This window comes from Calonectris borealis, chromosome 28 (assembly GCF_964195595.1).
Source record: "Calonectris borealis chromosome 28, bCalBor7.hap1.2, whole genome shotgun sequence".
NCBI classification, from domain to species: Eukaryota; Metazoa; Chordata; class Aves; order Procellariiformes; family Procellariidae; genus Calonectris; species Calonectris borealis.
In genome coordinates, this window is record NC_134339.1 from 3277306 (window position 1) to 3294217 (window position 16912).

The 16912-nt window shown below is 52.1% G+C and overlaps 1 protein-coding gene across 1 annotated transcript in view; it reads right to left on the minus strand.

Annotated features, from left to right (window-relative positions):
* The window catches only part of CELF5 (CUGBP Elav-like family member 5), a 43379-nt gene that overhangs the window by 4147 nt on the left and 22320 nt on the right, over positions 1-16912 (minus strand). The window contains exons 3-10 of the mRNA XM_075175483.1: positions 16205-16253; positions 8755-8883; positions 8097-8176; positions 6974-7120; positions 1631-1775; positions 806-952; positions 529-591; positions 358-441 (exon numbers count right to left, since the gene is read on the minus strand). Coding sequence (XP_075031584.1) covers positions 358-441; positions 529-591; positions 806-952; positions 1631-1775; positions 6974-7120; positions 8097-8176; positions 8755-8883; positions 16205-16253 — 844 coding nt within the window. The remainder of the gene's footprint in view (positions 1-357; positions 442-528; positions 592-805; positions 953-1630; positions 1776-6973; positions 7121-8096; positions 8177-8754; positions 8884-16204; positions 16254-16912) is intronic.

Consider the following 16912-nt stretch of genomic DNA (forward strand, 5'->3'; position numbering starts at 1 on the left):
TCTGGCATCAGTAAAGGTGGGGAGGAAGTGCTCTTTTCCCCTGCCTGCGTAGGGAAGGTGCTGACTCTATACCCTTTGGTGTCAAAGCTTGGTGTTCTAGTGCTTGCTGTCCCCTTTGTACTTGGCAGCATCTGGCCAGGGATGAGCTCAGCAAGTTTGCATGACAAGCATCCTCTGAACCCTTCCGGTCCACTCACTGCAGAGACATAGTTGGTTCCGTAACCCAGCTCCAATATTAAAGATTAGAGTGGCCGAAGATTAGTGCTGTCTCCTCTCCATCGGTTCTATGGTGCAGAAGATGAACTACACAAATCCCCACCCCCCGCCAGACACACACGTTCCCACCCTGATCCTCACCTTCTCGCTGCTGCTGCTGCAGGATGGGAGGTGGCTGAGGGATGCTCTGAGCAATGGGGGTGATGGTAGTGGTTGGATACACCGCTGTATTCCAAGGAGACAGAACAACCTGTTTACCTGCGGATCTGGTCAGCCGCACAAGGGCCTGGGGGAGACAAGGGAAGCTGGTACCTGCATATTGCTGAACTCCTGTGAAGGCTGGATGCAAAGTCTCTGCTACTGAAGGGCTCTGGGCTGCAAAGAAGAACATAATCAGAAGCACAGCAAAGGGAATCACTCACGCGTTCTCTGTCTCTCTCCCCCCCCATCCCAGCCCCCTGCCAAGCGAGTCTCAGTGCCAGGCTGGTAGGGAGCTAGAAAAAGTGTTCTGTGTGGGGAATCCAGAAAAGAGGAGCTACTTGCAGTTCTTGCGGTCTCTGGATGTTTGGTTTTTTCCTGCTCTCCGTACCTGAGTATGGCACAAGGCCATTGGTGTAAACTGTTTCCAAGGTTGGATGCCCATTTGGGAATGGTACCACTCCAGTGAATCCATTTGAAATGGGTGCCACCAGTCCTGGCATGGCTGCTGTTCCCAGGAGAGGTGGTGAATGTAGCCCTGTAGAGCAAGAAGAGAGGACATCCTATGAAAGCCGAGGTCCCGCAAGGCCTGCGCTCCCTCCTTCCATCTGCCTGGCCAGACTGCTGTGTATGATCTCTTCTAGTTGGCATGTGGAGGTGACAGACTAGTGCTGGAGCCATCACAAAATTAGAGGCAGCACTGGTGAGAAGAGTGTGCGCAGCATTGCTAGTCCTGGCTGCTGTCAGAGCTTTGGGATGGAACGTTTTTAATCCAGGTTTGTACAGCACCTAGCATGATACAGCCCTGTTCTTGACAGGTGCTCAAGCCCAATCTGCATTATTGCTGATATTATTAGCGAGGGATGATGAGAATGAATAACAGCAGTGCTGTGCTCGGAGTCAGGTGCAATTCTGGGAACCTGGTCCTTCTGTACTGTATCAAAGGGAAAAACTGCAGCAGAGAGGAACAGCAGTAGGGCAAGAGAACGTGCATTGAACATGCGAGGGTGTCAGGGAGCTTGCAGAAATTTGCACAGAATTAGGCACTGCTGTCCTCAGAGGCTGCATTGTTAGAAAAGAGCAGCCTAATCCAGATGCTGAGCCCGGAGGGATGTGGGAGCTGTTTTACCTGTATGAGCACCATGCTGAGTGCTGGGGCAGGAGGTTCATTGGTAGAGAAGGACTTGCTGCGCCCCGGCCCTCACCAGGCCCTCACCTGATGTTGGTGCAATAGGAGTGGCTGGCAGCCCGTTGAGACTGACGGCACCGATCTGTTGGATGTGGCAAGGGGAAAAGGCGACGCCTGGGCTCAGGTAGCTGCCGTGGGAGGTGGAGAGAACCGTCGTCTGCTGCTGCATCAGCTGCAAGGCAGGACCATGCAGTCAGGGCCCCACGCTGCCCAGGGCTTCGCACCGCTTAGGGCATCGCACTGCCCAGGGCTCTCGCTCCACTCGGGGCCACGCACGGCTCAGCGGCTCGCTCCGCTCGCCCCAGGCCTCCTGCTGCCGGGGGCCTCCGGCCCTCAGGGCCCCACCGCAGCCGCGGGCGGAGCTCGGGGAGGCTGCGCAGCCCAGCTCGGCCTCCGCCTTCCCCCGCCGCTGCCCGTGGCCGGGGCCGGGCCGGAGCTGCGGCCTCGCCATCTCCCCCAGCCGCCACGGGGGGTCGCCGGGCTCCCGCTGCCTGCCCCGGAGCTTCCCGCGACTCAGCGGGACCTGCCGGGGCGGGCGGTGTCTTCGCCGTCCTCTGAAGCCCTGCGCCCCGCCCGGCTGACGGTCCCCGCGCCCGGGGGCCCCGGGGTGGGCCTGCAGCTCCCTGCCGCCACGTACTCGCGCAGGGGCTGCCCCGGCCGAGGCGGGTCGGGGTCGGGGCCGTGCCTGGAAACCCCCGAGAGCTGGGCACAGCTTCCTGCCCTGCAGCCGGGGGACACGGCTAGGCGGCCATCCTCGGCGAAGCCAGGCCCACCGCCGGGCAGCCCTCCGCCCGCCCTCGCCCTCCCCGCACGCCAGCAGCTTTGAGGGGTCTTCGCTCACTCGGGGACGGGCCCTCCCTGCCCAGAGAGCTCCTGCAGCGGGGAAGGGGCTCCCGGCACCCAGCAGCACCCTCTCACCACAGCCCCCACCGCTGTCGGGCACAGCAATGACATTTCCTCCCAGCCACAGCCCCTTCTCTGAGCGCTGCCGCTTCTCCTGGGACAGCGCCAGTTATTAAATAACGCAGCTTTGCCTCGAGGAACGGCGTCCTCGTCTCTCTCCTTTTGCCCAGCCTCAGCAAGGAGACCGTGCTGCCGGGAGACACGTGGAGCTCATGCTGGTGTGGGCACCCTGCCGTGCAGCCGGCTGTCCGTCCAGGCCCAGCTTTGCCGTGCCCCGCGATCCACTGAGCTCAGTCTTTCCTCTGGCAGCGGCCTGCGCCCTGGGGTTGGGAGATGGCAGCTCCTTGTGCTGCCCGACTAGGCAGAGACGCGCAGTGCAAAAAGAAGGGGTGGGCGGTGGGGAGGGTGGGACACGAGGTTGGGAGGAGGGTTAGGAGGAAGAAGAAAAAGAGCCTTCTGGTCCTATTTGGCCATCAGTTGGTGCTCTGGAGCATAAGATTAAATCAGACTGCGCTCAGTGTGCAGTGGCAACGAAGACTTAGTTCTGGATGCAAAATTACCTAGCCCCTTTATAAGCCTTGTCTTCACCATCAAGCAAGAAGAGCAGGGAAGCACAGGCACGGCTCTCTGGAAACTGCACAATTCCACAGGAGGAGCTGGGGGTGGCACATGGCAGAACCCAAGAAAAACACAAATCCTCCTTACATGAACTACAACCGTATCCCACTGTCTGCTCTGCAACATAACACACGCCACTCGAGTAACCTGCCTCACCCACACATGGTAAGCCAGTAAGCCAGTTTCACCCAGCTGTAGGATCTGGTAGCTCTGAAAAGTTCATGGCTAGTTAAACCTTCTCTTAGTTTCCTCCCCACAGAAGCTGATTATTGCTGTTGAGTAAAAAGAAGAGGACTTGCCTAATTTCATGGCATTGCTGTCTCTGTAAGCTGGCACAAGCAGAGCAGCTGGGGTGGAACTGACTCTGCTGGGCAGCGCTGGGAGAGGGGAGAGCCCTTTTTGGGGCAGCGGTGGGACACCCAGGCACACCACGGAGAGGGTCTCTGCAGGCAGGCAGGACTGACTGACAGCAAAGGGGTTCGCTACCGCTTGACTCCAGAAAGCAAGCGCCCTGAAATCATCTCATCTCTTTGCCACCGCAGTGGAGTGATTCCCCTGCAGCAGGACTCGCTCACATCACTAGGAACCACTCACCCTGAGCCAGGATTACAGCAAAATGTGGCCTTCCTGACAGCACAGAAGTCTGCGAAGGAAGGTATCCCTACGGCGAGCAGTCTGCACATATTCCTAGTCCTATCTTCACACTGTCCTCATTTAAGGACGCAGGAACCAATGCATTTCTTATTTACTAGATGAATATTGATTTTCTTTTTTCTCATTAATGCCCGTACTGTGCCACGCTCTGGCTGGAACAAGACCTGCATCCGACTGCACATGCACCAAACTAGTATTCTGAAATTGTTTTCATTACTTAAATAAAATTACCATAATGAACCATAAGAGCAGAAAGAAAAGGGGTGCGTGTGAACAAACTGTTTTGCGTTTAGAACTACCTGATTTATGAAATACAAGAACTATTCAAGCATTATAAGCAGTTAGTAAATTGCACTGGTGGCTTTTTTAAGACTTCAGGCCACTTTCGTATTGACAGATTATTATTTTTTCAGCTCCCTATCAGTTCCCTGATTCCATCTGAACTAATCACTGAATTCAACTTGTTGAATAAACTGAAATGAAGGAAATACTTACTTTTCACTTGCAGAAGAGGCACCTGGGATCAAAAGCTGGTTTAAGCACTGAAATAAACTGCTTCCAGATGCTTAGCCAGTCGTATTTCCCAGATAAGTATGAGAATTTTTCTTACAAACAGTATCAGCTAACAAGTACTGTTTGACTATTTTTAATATCTTATTTTGTATATTTTAATAGATCAGAATAACCTTAGACTTATCATAGTCTGTGATTATTTCATGTTTAATTTGAGATAGTTTTTAAAGGAAAATGCAATTAATATAAATTTAAAACATCCAACTGAAAAAAAAAAAAAAACAAAAACTAAACAACCCAGGCTCCAAACTTCTTCCTAGGCCAGGGACTGTGGGGACCGCTTCGGCTTGGCGAGGCAGCAAATCCCATGGGGACAGGGAGAGAAAGTTGTGGGCGCACTAAATTGCGAATGTAAGAACCAATGCCTACGATGCACCAGTTCACCCCAGCAGCACTCGCTCCCCTCAGTCTGACTCAACCACGTCCATAATGGCTAGCTGCATCTCCTGGGCCTGCGAGTAACCTTGGGTGCAGCATCTACTACTCCAAGCCCTGCACCATGCAAGCACGAACTATGTTGGAGTTCCCTTGAGTCCTGGCTTACCAGAGGTCCCAGCTCCCAAGAGCTGCCCATGGCAGGACATTTGGAGGTGCTGTAAGGAAATCCCTCCCTTCTGTCCCCATTTCCAGAGATAGCAGATGGCACGTCAAAGGGCTGATACCCTCTCCCTCTGATTGGGACACTGTATGTGTATGAGAACTGGCTGGGATCTCTCCTCCAGGAGAAGGGAGACCAAAGACTGGGGTGACACAAGAGAAGAAACAATCGAGTGTGAGGTCAGTGCCTCAGAAAGAAGAAGGAGAGAGAACCAAAACCAGTGGAAAGGAAAAGGAAAAGGAGGAAAAAACCTGGAAGAGTGGGAGACAGGCTGAGTCTTGAGTCAAGGGGAAAGCCAAAATAAAGTCACAGAGCAGGAAGGCCAATGAAGAATCAGAGACAAAGCAACAAATTTACAGACACAACTGAGGAGAAAGAAGATGCAGATAAGCAAGGAGCACAGCCTAGGCCTGACTGGCTTCTTGTCATCAGCAGGAGTTTCTGAAGATTGGAGGGCACTTAAAGACAGAGTCTAGAAGGTCTCGCTGCTCTCCTTCCCTACACATCCTGGTCCATAAACTAATAAAATACTTTCTGCCATCATAACCTCACCGCGTGGTCCATTCCTGCCTCTTTCACCATCATACCGTGCCCAAGTTAGCGCCATCTCCATGACAGCAGAAGATACACCAGAATGATCATCTCATAGCTGACCTACAGCTGAGCTAAGCTACAACCTTAGACGTCAGGTATAGCTGGCTTGTGGATTACAGGGCTGGATGGAAAAGATTGGTCTTGGCAAGAGATACCGGTGTCTGGTCAGAAAGGGTTCTCCCCTCTAAACCGTTCTTCTGCTGGAAGCCCTGGTGCTTGGAATGGTATAGCTGTTCTCAGCCTCATTAAACAAGAAGAATCAAATAATCTGTGTTGGACAAATTCTACGTTTGGTTCCCAAAATTCCAGTATGGAGCCTCGTATGTATCGCCTCTTTTCTTTTGCTACTCATGCTCTTGCCGCACACTCATGGGCCAAACGGCATTTGGCAGCTTCTGGGGATTCTTTGAGAGGAAATGGCCAACAACTGAGAAACAGTTCCTTCTCTGTCATGTAGATGGACGGGAGACACACCGAGTCGCCACTGAAGCCAGAGGTGAACTAGGTGTCCACATATATGAGAAGAACAGGTTTATTTGTGCCCCCCCCCACCCCCGGAAAATTACTTTCAGTAACAGTATCTACTTTTGAGTTCTTTGTTTGACACAAGCATCTCTCATGCCTTGACCAATTTCTGAGCCTCCTTCCGTGGGCTTTATACGTGGTAGCAGAGACCTGAAAGTGACAGTCACGAAGAAGACCCAAAAGATGCTCCACCACAGCTGAACAGGGACTTGTTGGGTTTGGGACCTACCTCAAACATCAACGGCAGTCACCACCATCGCTCCAAGGCAATGAGCACAGCCAGTCTTGCCAGAGGAGGCAAGACTGCTGAAACACCTCTGACCTCTGCTACCCACTGCTCCCTCTCCAGCATCCTGAACCCCCCGGTCACACTAGCCAAGAGAGAAAACCCTGGGAGCCAAGGACAGCACTAGGGGGACTAGGGCCCTCCTCAGAATTTCAGCAGAGAAATAAACAGATGAAGCTGGGCCCAGGGGCTCCAAAAACAAAGAGAGACCCACATTTGTGCCATAGACCCAGAGGAAGAGTTCACAAGTTGGCAGACTGCCATGTCTGGCAGACATCACCCAGGAATCACGGCTCTGAGCTGTCCTCAAAACAAGACAGAAAGACACTGGGTCATGCTTGACCTGTTCCCAGACACCTCCGCCAGTCTACACCGCATCAGAGAAATCCAGCCTCACTTTGAGAAGGTCCCAGCTCTCTCCTGTCACCCCTTCCAGGAGAGAAATGCCCAAAGACTAGGCTGCTGACTGGAGAACCTGAAGCCAGGAACAACTCCCACGTGCCGGAAAGCTTTGACGCGTTTGTTACAGAGACCCGTTTGCGGTCTCCCAGCCCAGGTACGGTGTTGCCCCACAGCCAAGCGGGCAGCCTTTCCCCACACACACACGCGCGATACTCACAGCCTGCGCATAGGCGCTGTATGGGCTGAACGGCAAGGTGAGAGATGGAGTGAATATCCCCAGCTGCCCCACCATTTGCTGCATACGACGGAGGGTCCTCTCCTTATCTGTGTCAGCAAACTTCACCACTAGACTGGAGGAGGCACCCTAGGCACAGAGAGAGGAGACAGAGAGAGGAGGCAGGGGGAGAAGCGGCCGCGGGACAGCCAGAGAGTCAGCAGTCAGGCAAGGTGGGATGGGGCAGAACAGGCAGCGGAGAGGAGCGGGAAGAGGAGCAGAAGAGCAAATATTGGCGTGAAAGTGTTCGGGAGCTGCCTGGAAGCTGGGCTGTGCCCTTCCCCATCCATCCATCCATCCAACCCTTCCCTCTCCTGCCCTTCCCCTCACACCCTGGGCCTTGCACAGCTGCACCGTGAGTGTACGCATCCCTGGCTGCATTCACCAGGTGACAGTGCAGCCAGGAACACCCAGGACATTGTCAGCCACGAACACCATCTTTCCACCACCATGAGCTTGGCTGGATAGGCAGAGCAGTTCCTGGCAGCTGGAAATACCCCTGCTGCAGCAACGCACCATCCTGCCCCAATCCAGGTTCGAGACTGTGAGAGACAAGATCACAACTGCAGCTCCACTTGCACAAGAAGGCACAGTTGCAGCTACACAACCCCACACAACGCACAAAGCGTTCCCATCCACACCCAGCCTGCTCCAGAGGCCTCCTCTACTGCCTAAATAAGAGAAGGTGGGGAGCGTGCTCAGACACTGGAGTCCTGACTGCTGACGTTGCTGAATTGTTAGCTTGCAAAAACCCTGCTCGGTTTTGAGCTACTCCAGGTAGCTGTCTCCAAGACAAATTCATGGCCTGGTTCTTGGCTCTCTTTTATTTAGCCTTTATAGCTATAAGTGCTGTCGCTACCAGTCTGGACAGACATAGATACACGCACCAGCCCAGGAGACAGGATGGTTCCCAAAGACCGTGTGCGCACACACCCCTCCCACCTCCCGCAACCACACGAGCTGGAAACTGAACCTGTCGTGGTTTTGGACAGTGAGGGGAGGTCCCTGCAAGAGGGTGATGGGAAGAGGATTAGGAAGAGGGTAGGTACCCTGGCCTTATACTCACGGGCATTGTCTGGCTGCCATGGAGTGCGTGGATTGCTGCCTGAGCCTCTGTGTGGGATGAGAACTTTACAAAAGCACAGCCTGGAAAGGGACAGAAAGAGCACAGGAGATTGCAGTGACAGGACTGCTGTGAAAGTGCCCCCTGCATCATCACACAGGAGACAGTATCTGGATCTCAGGCAGGGCAAAGGAAAGCCACCCCAAGAAAGCAAGAAACAAAAAGGATGACTCATCCCAAGTCCTCTATCCTGGAAGGGTCTCAGATTGTTACTTCGATGGTAGATGATGTCACCACCTCTACCCTTGCCCCTGATTACCTCTTCCCCAAGTTCTCTATGCACTCCTAATTGTGTGTACAAACATTTCAAATTGCATACCCAGACTGAGCCAACAGGCTCACTAGTGATCCTGGTAACTCAGCTACACGTCGTGCTCGGCTTCCCCTCCTTTCACCCTGGTCTCTGCCCAGCTCCCCCAACCTTTCCTTGCAGCAGCCAACTCCTCCTGCCCTGCTCCCTACGCCTGGCTGTGATATAGGTTCCCATAAAGATGGGGCGGGGGACTAAGTGCCCCAGTGGAAAGGAGGCCCAGGTGGTGAGGCAGGTGAGCGCTACCTGAAGAGCGGGGAGAAAGGGCACGACACACAGAGGGGTTCACACCTTTGCTGTTACCATCAGGTCCGCGGAGCACCGTACATTCATCAATGACCCCAAATGGTTCAAAGAGCCGGAGCACGTCATCCTCAGACTGCTGCTTATTTAACATGCCCACAAAGAGCTTCCTGTCCCCTAGGGGCAAACACAGAAACATCAACCTTCTATGAGGCTTACAGTCCAAAGCAGGAGGATAGGGACACTTAAGCACAAAACAGCCTAATGTTGAAAACATGCCTGGCATGGAAATGATTTGCTGTTGGCTGAAATGCTTCCAGAGGTGAGTATGCAGGGTCCTCCCAAGCTCCTCACACCTGCAAAAGTTTCTGTGGCTTCCCCCGTCCTACCCTCCCCAAAGGAAAACAAAAGATTAACAATTTCCTTCTATTCATTAGCCCTTTGAATGATCCAACACAAATGGTAATAAGAAAAGCTGCCTGGGCAATTATACCCTTGTTGAACAATATATGAAGTCCAAGAGGTACCTTAGGAAATACAGCAGACCAACCCAGGCAGAGTGAAAAAATTCCAGGACCCTTGGCTTCTGTTTCCTCTTCCTTCTCTCCAAGATCACTGTTTCTACAGCTGCTATGTAACCAAGCATCTTAGCTTCAATTTGCCCTTCCCTACCCCAGTCTAATCAATGTCTACCAAGCTGTCCTCTAAGGCCTGGAATAAATCCTGGGTCCCAATTTGCCTCACCATAGGATCAGCCAAATGCAAGACAGTTGGGTGAAGGCCAACAAACAGCTCCATGGTCCCCAATCCCCGCTCTCCAAGGTCATTTTGTACCCGTGTCACACTGGCAGGGGGCTGGAAGGCTGGCCAACACATCCAGGACTTTGAGCTCAGGGTCATTCTGGGTTCCTCCATCAGAACAGAGAAGTCAGGATTATGGTTTTGTTGGGATGGCCAAGTGTGGAGGGGGGAAGAAAGGTGCACGGTGCTTTCTCCCCTCCTCTACCCCCATCAGCGCACACAGGGGCCCATCGCACAGCCTGATGCCACCCAGTCAAACACAAACACAGGAGTGGTTGGGGCAACATCCTCCTCAGATTGCAGTGAACGGCTATTAAACTAGCACAACATTAAAATCCCAGCCTAAATGCCAGCTCAATCTCCATTTTTGCAAGGAGCCAGTTGTGCCAAGTACAGAGGTAACCCTCCCCCACTGCCCCAAAGATGCATGGGGAGACATGACCCATAGGAGCGGATGTGTCAGGATACAGCTTGGGAGCAGCAGTGAGAGAGGATTCCTTATTGTTAGCGACAGGATCAGAGGGGCTGGCTTCAAACAAAACCAATGCAATGTGACGCGCGTCAGGGAAAATAGCCAGGAAGCTGCTATCTGTTTGAGAGTGCAGTGACCTGAAAAACAACAGGTCTTGGAGCTACAGCAGCAGAGCAAGCTGCAGGGGTGGTGGTGCGTACGTACGGCAGGAATGGATGACACATTACACATTCACGCTGCCGGCAAAGCCCCCAGCCCAGCCCCTTCCTTGCTCCCCTTGGCTTAGAGGATGGTTCCCACCCAGGGAAGCAAGCAAGCTGCCTCCCTCCCGCTGCTCTGCCACCTACAGACACGCTTGGGAACACATGCAGGAGGTATCTACACGTGCCACCGGTCCCTTGCAGAAAACCAGATGTGCACACACAGCACGTAGGCTCACGCATGCACGGGAACATGCTTGCACGTTGCCCCAGCCCCAGCAGGTGCCTTCCGAAACAAACCTCCTCGGTGAGCAGGAGGGATGTGCAGACAGATGCACTCTTCCACCATGCAGACGCCACAGGGAGCCACTTTGTACGGCTGCACCACCCCGCGGAGCCCAAGCACAAGTTCCTGCAGGCCCAGCTCTCCACTAGCACTAGATGCACATGCGACACAGACGGCACTTCGATCCACCACAGATGAAGGGTTAAAAGTGCTGCATCTAAGGCTCTTACCCCGTCCCTAACAGATAATCCTGATTTATATCACTGGAAGTGGCCGAAATATATGGCCTTGTGTGTTTTTTAAAGGCCGAATTTCATCGCTTCCCCATTTTCATGATTCCCTGGATGACTAAACCTGTGGGAATTTCATTCCTTTCCGTTTTCCTTGTCATTCTTTCTACATGCACCTGCATGACAATGGTTGTGTTTTGGAGATGCTATTTCAGCTGATTGAGTCCATCCAAAATTTAGTGCTCTGGCGATGCCCAGTAATCCCCAGCCAAGGCACAGGAGCTAATAAACCAGGGGCTGTACAGCTTAGCAGTAAGACAGCATCTGCCCCCACCCAAGGGCCAGCTCAGAAATGCTGGCGGGCAAACCAGCCAAAAAATAGCACATAGAGAAGGTGTGGAAGGGGAGTGGGAAAAAAACGGGACTGGTCAGGAACATATTTACTGGGAGATGGAGAGGAGAATGGAAACTAAAGGAGCAGGAGCTCTGTGCTCCTATTAACATCACCTGGTGCCATATGGGATCCCAGTTTGGCTATGGGAGGGGACACCTGAGCTCTGCAGTGTTCCCCCTTCCTCTACCCTGAATCTTTATTGCAGCTGCAGCCAGGCCTTATTTCAGATACGTGCACCATGCTGCGACCTTTGGACTGCAAACACAGCAGGAGTTCCTCAAAAACCACATCAACAAAGGAGAGAAACACCCTGGGAAATATTTGTACTGACTTCAGATGCTGTAAAATAAACCTTTGTTCTTTGAACTAACAAGCAAATAATTGTGGACTAAGATTTAACAGCCAGAAATGCACTTGATGTCTTGCCTTGCTCCTTAGGGACCCCAGCAGGCTGTCTGGCTGTTTGGGTCAGGGTGGCAGGGGGGTGTCAAGACACTGGGAAAGTCAGTTATATTAGAAATTAAAAAAGCTGGAACTCTAGGTGGAGGGAACACACAGCTACACAGACGTAATGTTTCTTTTGTAACATTGGCCTTTTGCTTCTGGATCTGATTTTGTGTAAAGTGAGGTTTTTGCGGAAGAATAGTGGGTAACCTCTAATAGCGGAGAGTTGGATAAGTGGTTCCAGTTTTGGCTGGTGACTAATTCAGTGCAAAGACCTGACGGTTACCACAGCCGCCCAAAGCTTAAGTCTCTGCCAAGCAACAGCCTAATGGATGCAAGAGGCCACAACTTTGCAATGGAGGCACTGAACGAAAAGGAACCTTGTCAACTTGCAATCAAATCAACATTAAACTATGAGTTACTAGTTGTTTTCTCCTTCAGAGGGCCTTGAAATTTCCTGGGTAATTCTTGTGGTTTCATCCTCACACCATTTCTGTTGGATCAAAAGCATTTTTCTTTACCCTGCACTTTGGGAAAGGTCCATTGAAACAGTGGATGCTAGTCTCTATTCTTGCAGTTTTACTGCAGGTCTTCTGTTGTCTGACAGGGCTCACTAACGGGACATTTTGGAAGTCCTGTGTCTACGTGGGAATTTCAGCTTTTCTTTTTTGAATTTGGAAGAAAAAAATGCCAGCCTTCCTGGCTATGCAGAACAGGTTAAAACTGTGATACCTTAGGGATTCAAGCTGTAAAGGCAAATATAAAGAAACACACCTACTGGTTTTGAATCTTTTCTGAATGCCCAGAACGGCAATATTAGAAGGTGGTGAAGTCACTGACAACATAAGAGAAAGATTTTTTCACAGCTATTTTCATTTCATACAGCCCAGTTCCCAAGATTGCACATAGAAAAAGGATCCAGGCTTGTTCTCCGAGGATGCCTCTTTGCAGCAACTGGGGACCTGTGAGAGGGCTCCTCTGCTGCGGACCACTCTCCCTCTCTGGGTGTTGGAGCACAACCCATGCCCTGGTGCCCTCTCGCTTCGGGCAGCTTCCAAACAGGAGCGTTCCCCTACCAATAACCGAGCTGCCTCCCCTCTCCGCAACTGGGCCGAAACCCTGCAAGCTCTTTTACCTGATGTCTGCTGTCACCGCTCCTAAAGTGGTCGATCCCAACTCAGCTGGCATCCTCAAGCCACTGCTGTGGGTCACTGGCTCCTTCGGCTCCCCAGCAATGCTGGAAGATCTTCTCTCCCCCACTTGTAAGAGCACACCCTCCTCCTGCCGTTTTTCCTTCACTTTCTCTCCAGCTCTTGTTTTTCACCCTCTGATTGGCAATTTCCCATGCTGTCCAGGAACCAGGAAAATTGTCTCTGATCTCCGACTGTTGAGTTCCCATGGAAACGTGCTCTGGGCACAGTCAGTCACCCAGGCAGCAGCAGGAGGGCCAGTGCAGAGAGGTCGCCGACGAAGATACCACAAGGAACAAGCAAGGGCTTAAAGCTGAATGCTTCGGACATGAGAGAGAGAGGAGAGCACACAAGCACTGGAGGCTGCTCCTCTTTAAACCCAGTGGATTTCGGTCATCTGGCCGGCGGCTGTCAGCAGCCAGGATCAGGGAGAGGGAGGAAGCCCGCTCAAGCAGTTGGCTGTGGATGGGACGCAGCAAATCTCCTCGGGTACGCAGAGAGCTTCCTCGTCTCTAAGGCAGTGCTAATGGGCTTGGGCTAGCTGTCGTATCGCATCAGGGCAGCAGAGTGCTCTGTGTCTCGCAAAAAGCACAGACAAGCTCCTCTGCCCCCTCACTCCATCTCCTCCTGGCACTCCCAGCCTCGCGTCAGAGGAGTGAGGGAAAGGAGGAAAGAGCTGACAAAGCCTGCACCAGAATCACAGGTCCCTCTCTGAACTAATGCAGGCATCATCTTTTTACTAGTGAATTCCTTCTGCAGGGTGCAGTAACACTGAGCATCCACGTATCCCCATACAGCCCCTGCAGGGCTGGGCCAAAACTGGCACAAAAATTAGCATCTCTCAGAGCATGAGACAAATTCTGGTGCTCTAACTTTACGTACTTCATTCAGGGTGCTTAATCTGAGAGATGTCAGTGCCTGGAGAGGATAAAAGAGGTTCCCTTCAAGGATAATGCAGAGCAGAGCCTCACTGGTGCATGCAGCTGTTTCCTTGATAAATTCCTAGTCCAAACAGTTCTGCCCTGCCCCAAATCTTTCTTTTACCTCCTGCCGGTGTGGGGCCATCACTATAGGGAATGGCTCTTCCCGTATCTGCAAACCTGCTCACCCACTTCCCTGAGAAGTGGAGCATCATGACAGAAACCTTTGGAAAGAGCAACCTGATTCAGACAAAGACAGGGTGCTGTCTTGATGCTGCTTCTGCCTCAGGAAAAATTCCAGTTTGTCATGGATCCGGTGGGAGCTCCTCATTTCTGAGCTCTGCAATGAAGCTGGAAGGAAGCGAGAGGCACATGGGCTGGAGGGAGGCAGCTGTTCAGACTCCAAAGGCTGCTTTTCTCTCTGACCTTCTCCGTGGGAAGCAGAGCTGATGCCCTGCCGTTTGCAGTCATTAGAGATTGTGGCACTTTTCATAAGCTTAGAGATTTCAGAGTCCAGTGCCTTGACCAAAGCTTGCCTCCAAATCAACATCCTGGTTTTGAACCTGTTGGCCTATTTCAGCTCAATCTGACAGAGAGGCTGAGGCATCAGAGATGTTAAATCCCAACCCATTTTGTGATACTAGGTGGCTGTGTATAGAAGAGAGTCCCTAGTAGCGTCCCACCAGCAAAAGAAAGACCGCAGAAATGACCTCAGCCTAGTATTAGACACCAGAGATTCCGGAGTTGCGCTCATCAAAGAGACCCAAACTGTTAAGAAAACAAAGCTGCAGCGGTTGGTCTGTTCACAGCCTGAACTGTTTGCTCTGGTTTTACTGCTGTTGTGTGAGGGCTTAATGCAGGGGCACTGGTGGTACTGGTGAAGGTAAATGTGTGCATTCGCCTATGAATATGTGGGTCAAGTGGGCACACTTTGCGCGTATTTGCAAAGCAGTGCGCGCAGGGGGCAACCCTCCGTAGGTACATCCGCCTGTGTCGCTGCGTTGGCTGTCAGGGTTGCTACGCAGGCACGTCTTACAGCCAGTGCATGGGATCTGCCCGCGTGTACATGTCAAAGGCTTTCCTAGTCTCCTATGCTTTTTTTTTTTTTTTAAAGACTCATTAGGAATAACCTCAGATACAATTACACAATTTCTAAATTCATTAGAAATCTGGGGTGCAAATTTTTAAAATCAATGTGGTGGGGGAAGGACTGACCACCTAACGGTTGTATCTAGAGGCAACGTGAGCTGTCAGTGAGCAGTCAGCTTCCTCTACCCCCACTGCAGGCACCTCTGAAGGACAGCTCATCCACTCCTCATATCGGTGTCAAGAAAGAGTGAATCACCCTGAAGGCACTGGTCTTCTTTTACTGTCTATCGCGTGGATAGGACCTTAAACTCAACCCTGAACCCAGGGGCTGAAGTACGGTGGGATGAATCCAGTCCTATTTAGGCATGCTAGCTTCTTTGGAGGCTTAAGCCACAGTCCTTTTCAAAAGGAGCACGTCTACAGGCGGCACGTCTGGGATTCTCAGTATAGCTCAAGGGAATAAAAATGCCCAGACTTCAGGAAAAGTCATGTGTCTTATCCCTCGAGTAAATAATGAGAAGTCACAGATTCTATTTGGAAAAATGATCTGATTTAAACAGGTAAACTTTTTTTTTTAAAAAGGAGGATCACACAACCATAAATACACACATTCATATAAAATATTATAAAAAACATCTCATGTACCTGCCAGTGCAATAATTGAAAGTCACTACAAACTGCTTGGAAGTAACCCCTTAATATTTAAAACAAAAGCCTTCCAAATCTAAACACAGCATGCAGGATACGCTGCCCTACGGGACAAACAGTCTCACGCAAATTTTCCCCTCCCCACTACTAAACTGCTTTCAGAGGCAGCACCAACAGCACAAGGCATGGAGAGGCAGATGCAGGAATGGAGAGAAGAGGAAAAGAAATGTGTCGGTAACACAAGGAAAAGCAGCAAAACGAGTTCATAAATTTGGAAAGGGCTGGAGTTGCAAACCTTCTCCACCTGGAGGAGGCATCTGAGCTGCTGTGAGCTCCCCGTTAAATTAACAGAGATTCTCCTGTTCCCAATCTTCCAGCTCTGAACTACTCAGTATATGCTGCTCTAACCCAGCTGGTCCCCTGCAGCACCTCCACCTCAGGCCTAAAGTCAGGACCCTTTCCCTTCAGACCCTATTCCCCATCCCAGGCTATTTTCTGCAACAGCGCTCGGGCCCTGACAGCGTGATGGGGGCTGCTGCAGGCCTGAGAGCGGAGCGGCTGAGACAGTCCAACTGTGATGGGGGAGGCAGAGGAGTGAGCTGCAGACAGGAGAATCAGCTGCGGAGCAGTCAGCTGAACAGGTTAAAAACCCAGTGCTGCTGCGGGGATCTCGCCTACCCCTAGACTCTCCTCCTGGCCCCCCCAAATCCCTGCCACAGGCAAACATCCCTTCATACAGACCAGGTCAGGACCCTGTCTCTTTGCTCGGTCCCCCTCACAAGCACAAAGCCGCCAAAGGAGAAACAAGGAGAGATGACAACTACCTCCACGGCTCTCGCTGTCTGCGGGTTTCACTTGAATCGGGCGCGCCATCTGCAATGAAAGAGAAATGCAGAGGGTTAGAGCTCGGCCCAGCTGCCTGGCGGCAGTGGCACCAGGGTGCCCCTTTCTGCCTGCTGTGCAGAGTAGGAGAGTGGCAGAAGGGAACCAAGACACTGTGATGGCAACCAGAACCCTTGGAGAAAGGGACCACGTGGATTTCAGACTTCTCAAAAGGAAACCTGGCGCTTTTCCCTGCTTGCCTGCAGGGAAGAGCTCTCCTGGAAATGCCCGCCATGCATAAACCTCTGCCTCCTCAGACACAGCAAGTGGCAAAGAAAGGACTCCGAGGAAGCAGCTCATCACCGTGAGACTGGAGCCTGAACAGTGCTCAGGGTGGCCTAAGGCGAGACTATGCCCGGAAGCTCTTCCTAAGCCCACCCTGACTCAGTGCAGGCATGGTCACCCCACCTAACTGAGCCACTTTTTTTCCTTGCAGGAGAGAGGAAAGACTGCCTCTGAACTGGGCGAGGAGCAGTACAGCAAGCAGGCATGTTATGTTTCCCCTTCCCCAGCCCTCAGGCAGTCAGAGCTCTGTGCACCAGAGTGGCTCTGAAGAGGGGCAGTGCTGCTCTCCAGCAACATCTCCTGTCCACGCCCAGGTCGAAAACTCCTCTTGCTTGGTTGTGGAGAAGAGTTCTTTACCTCTCTTG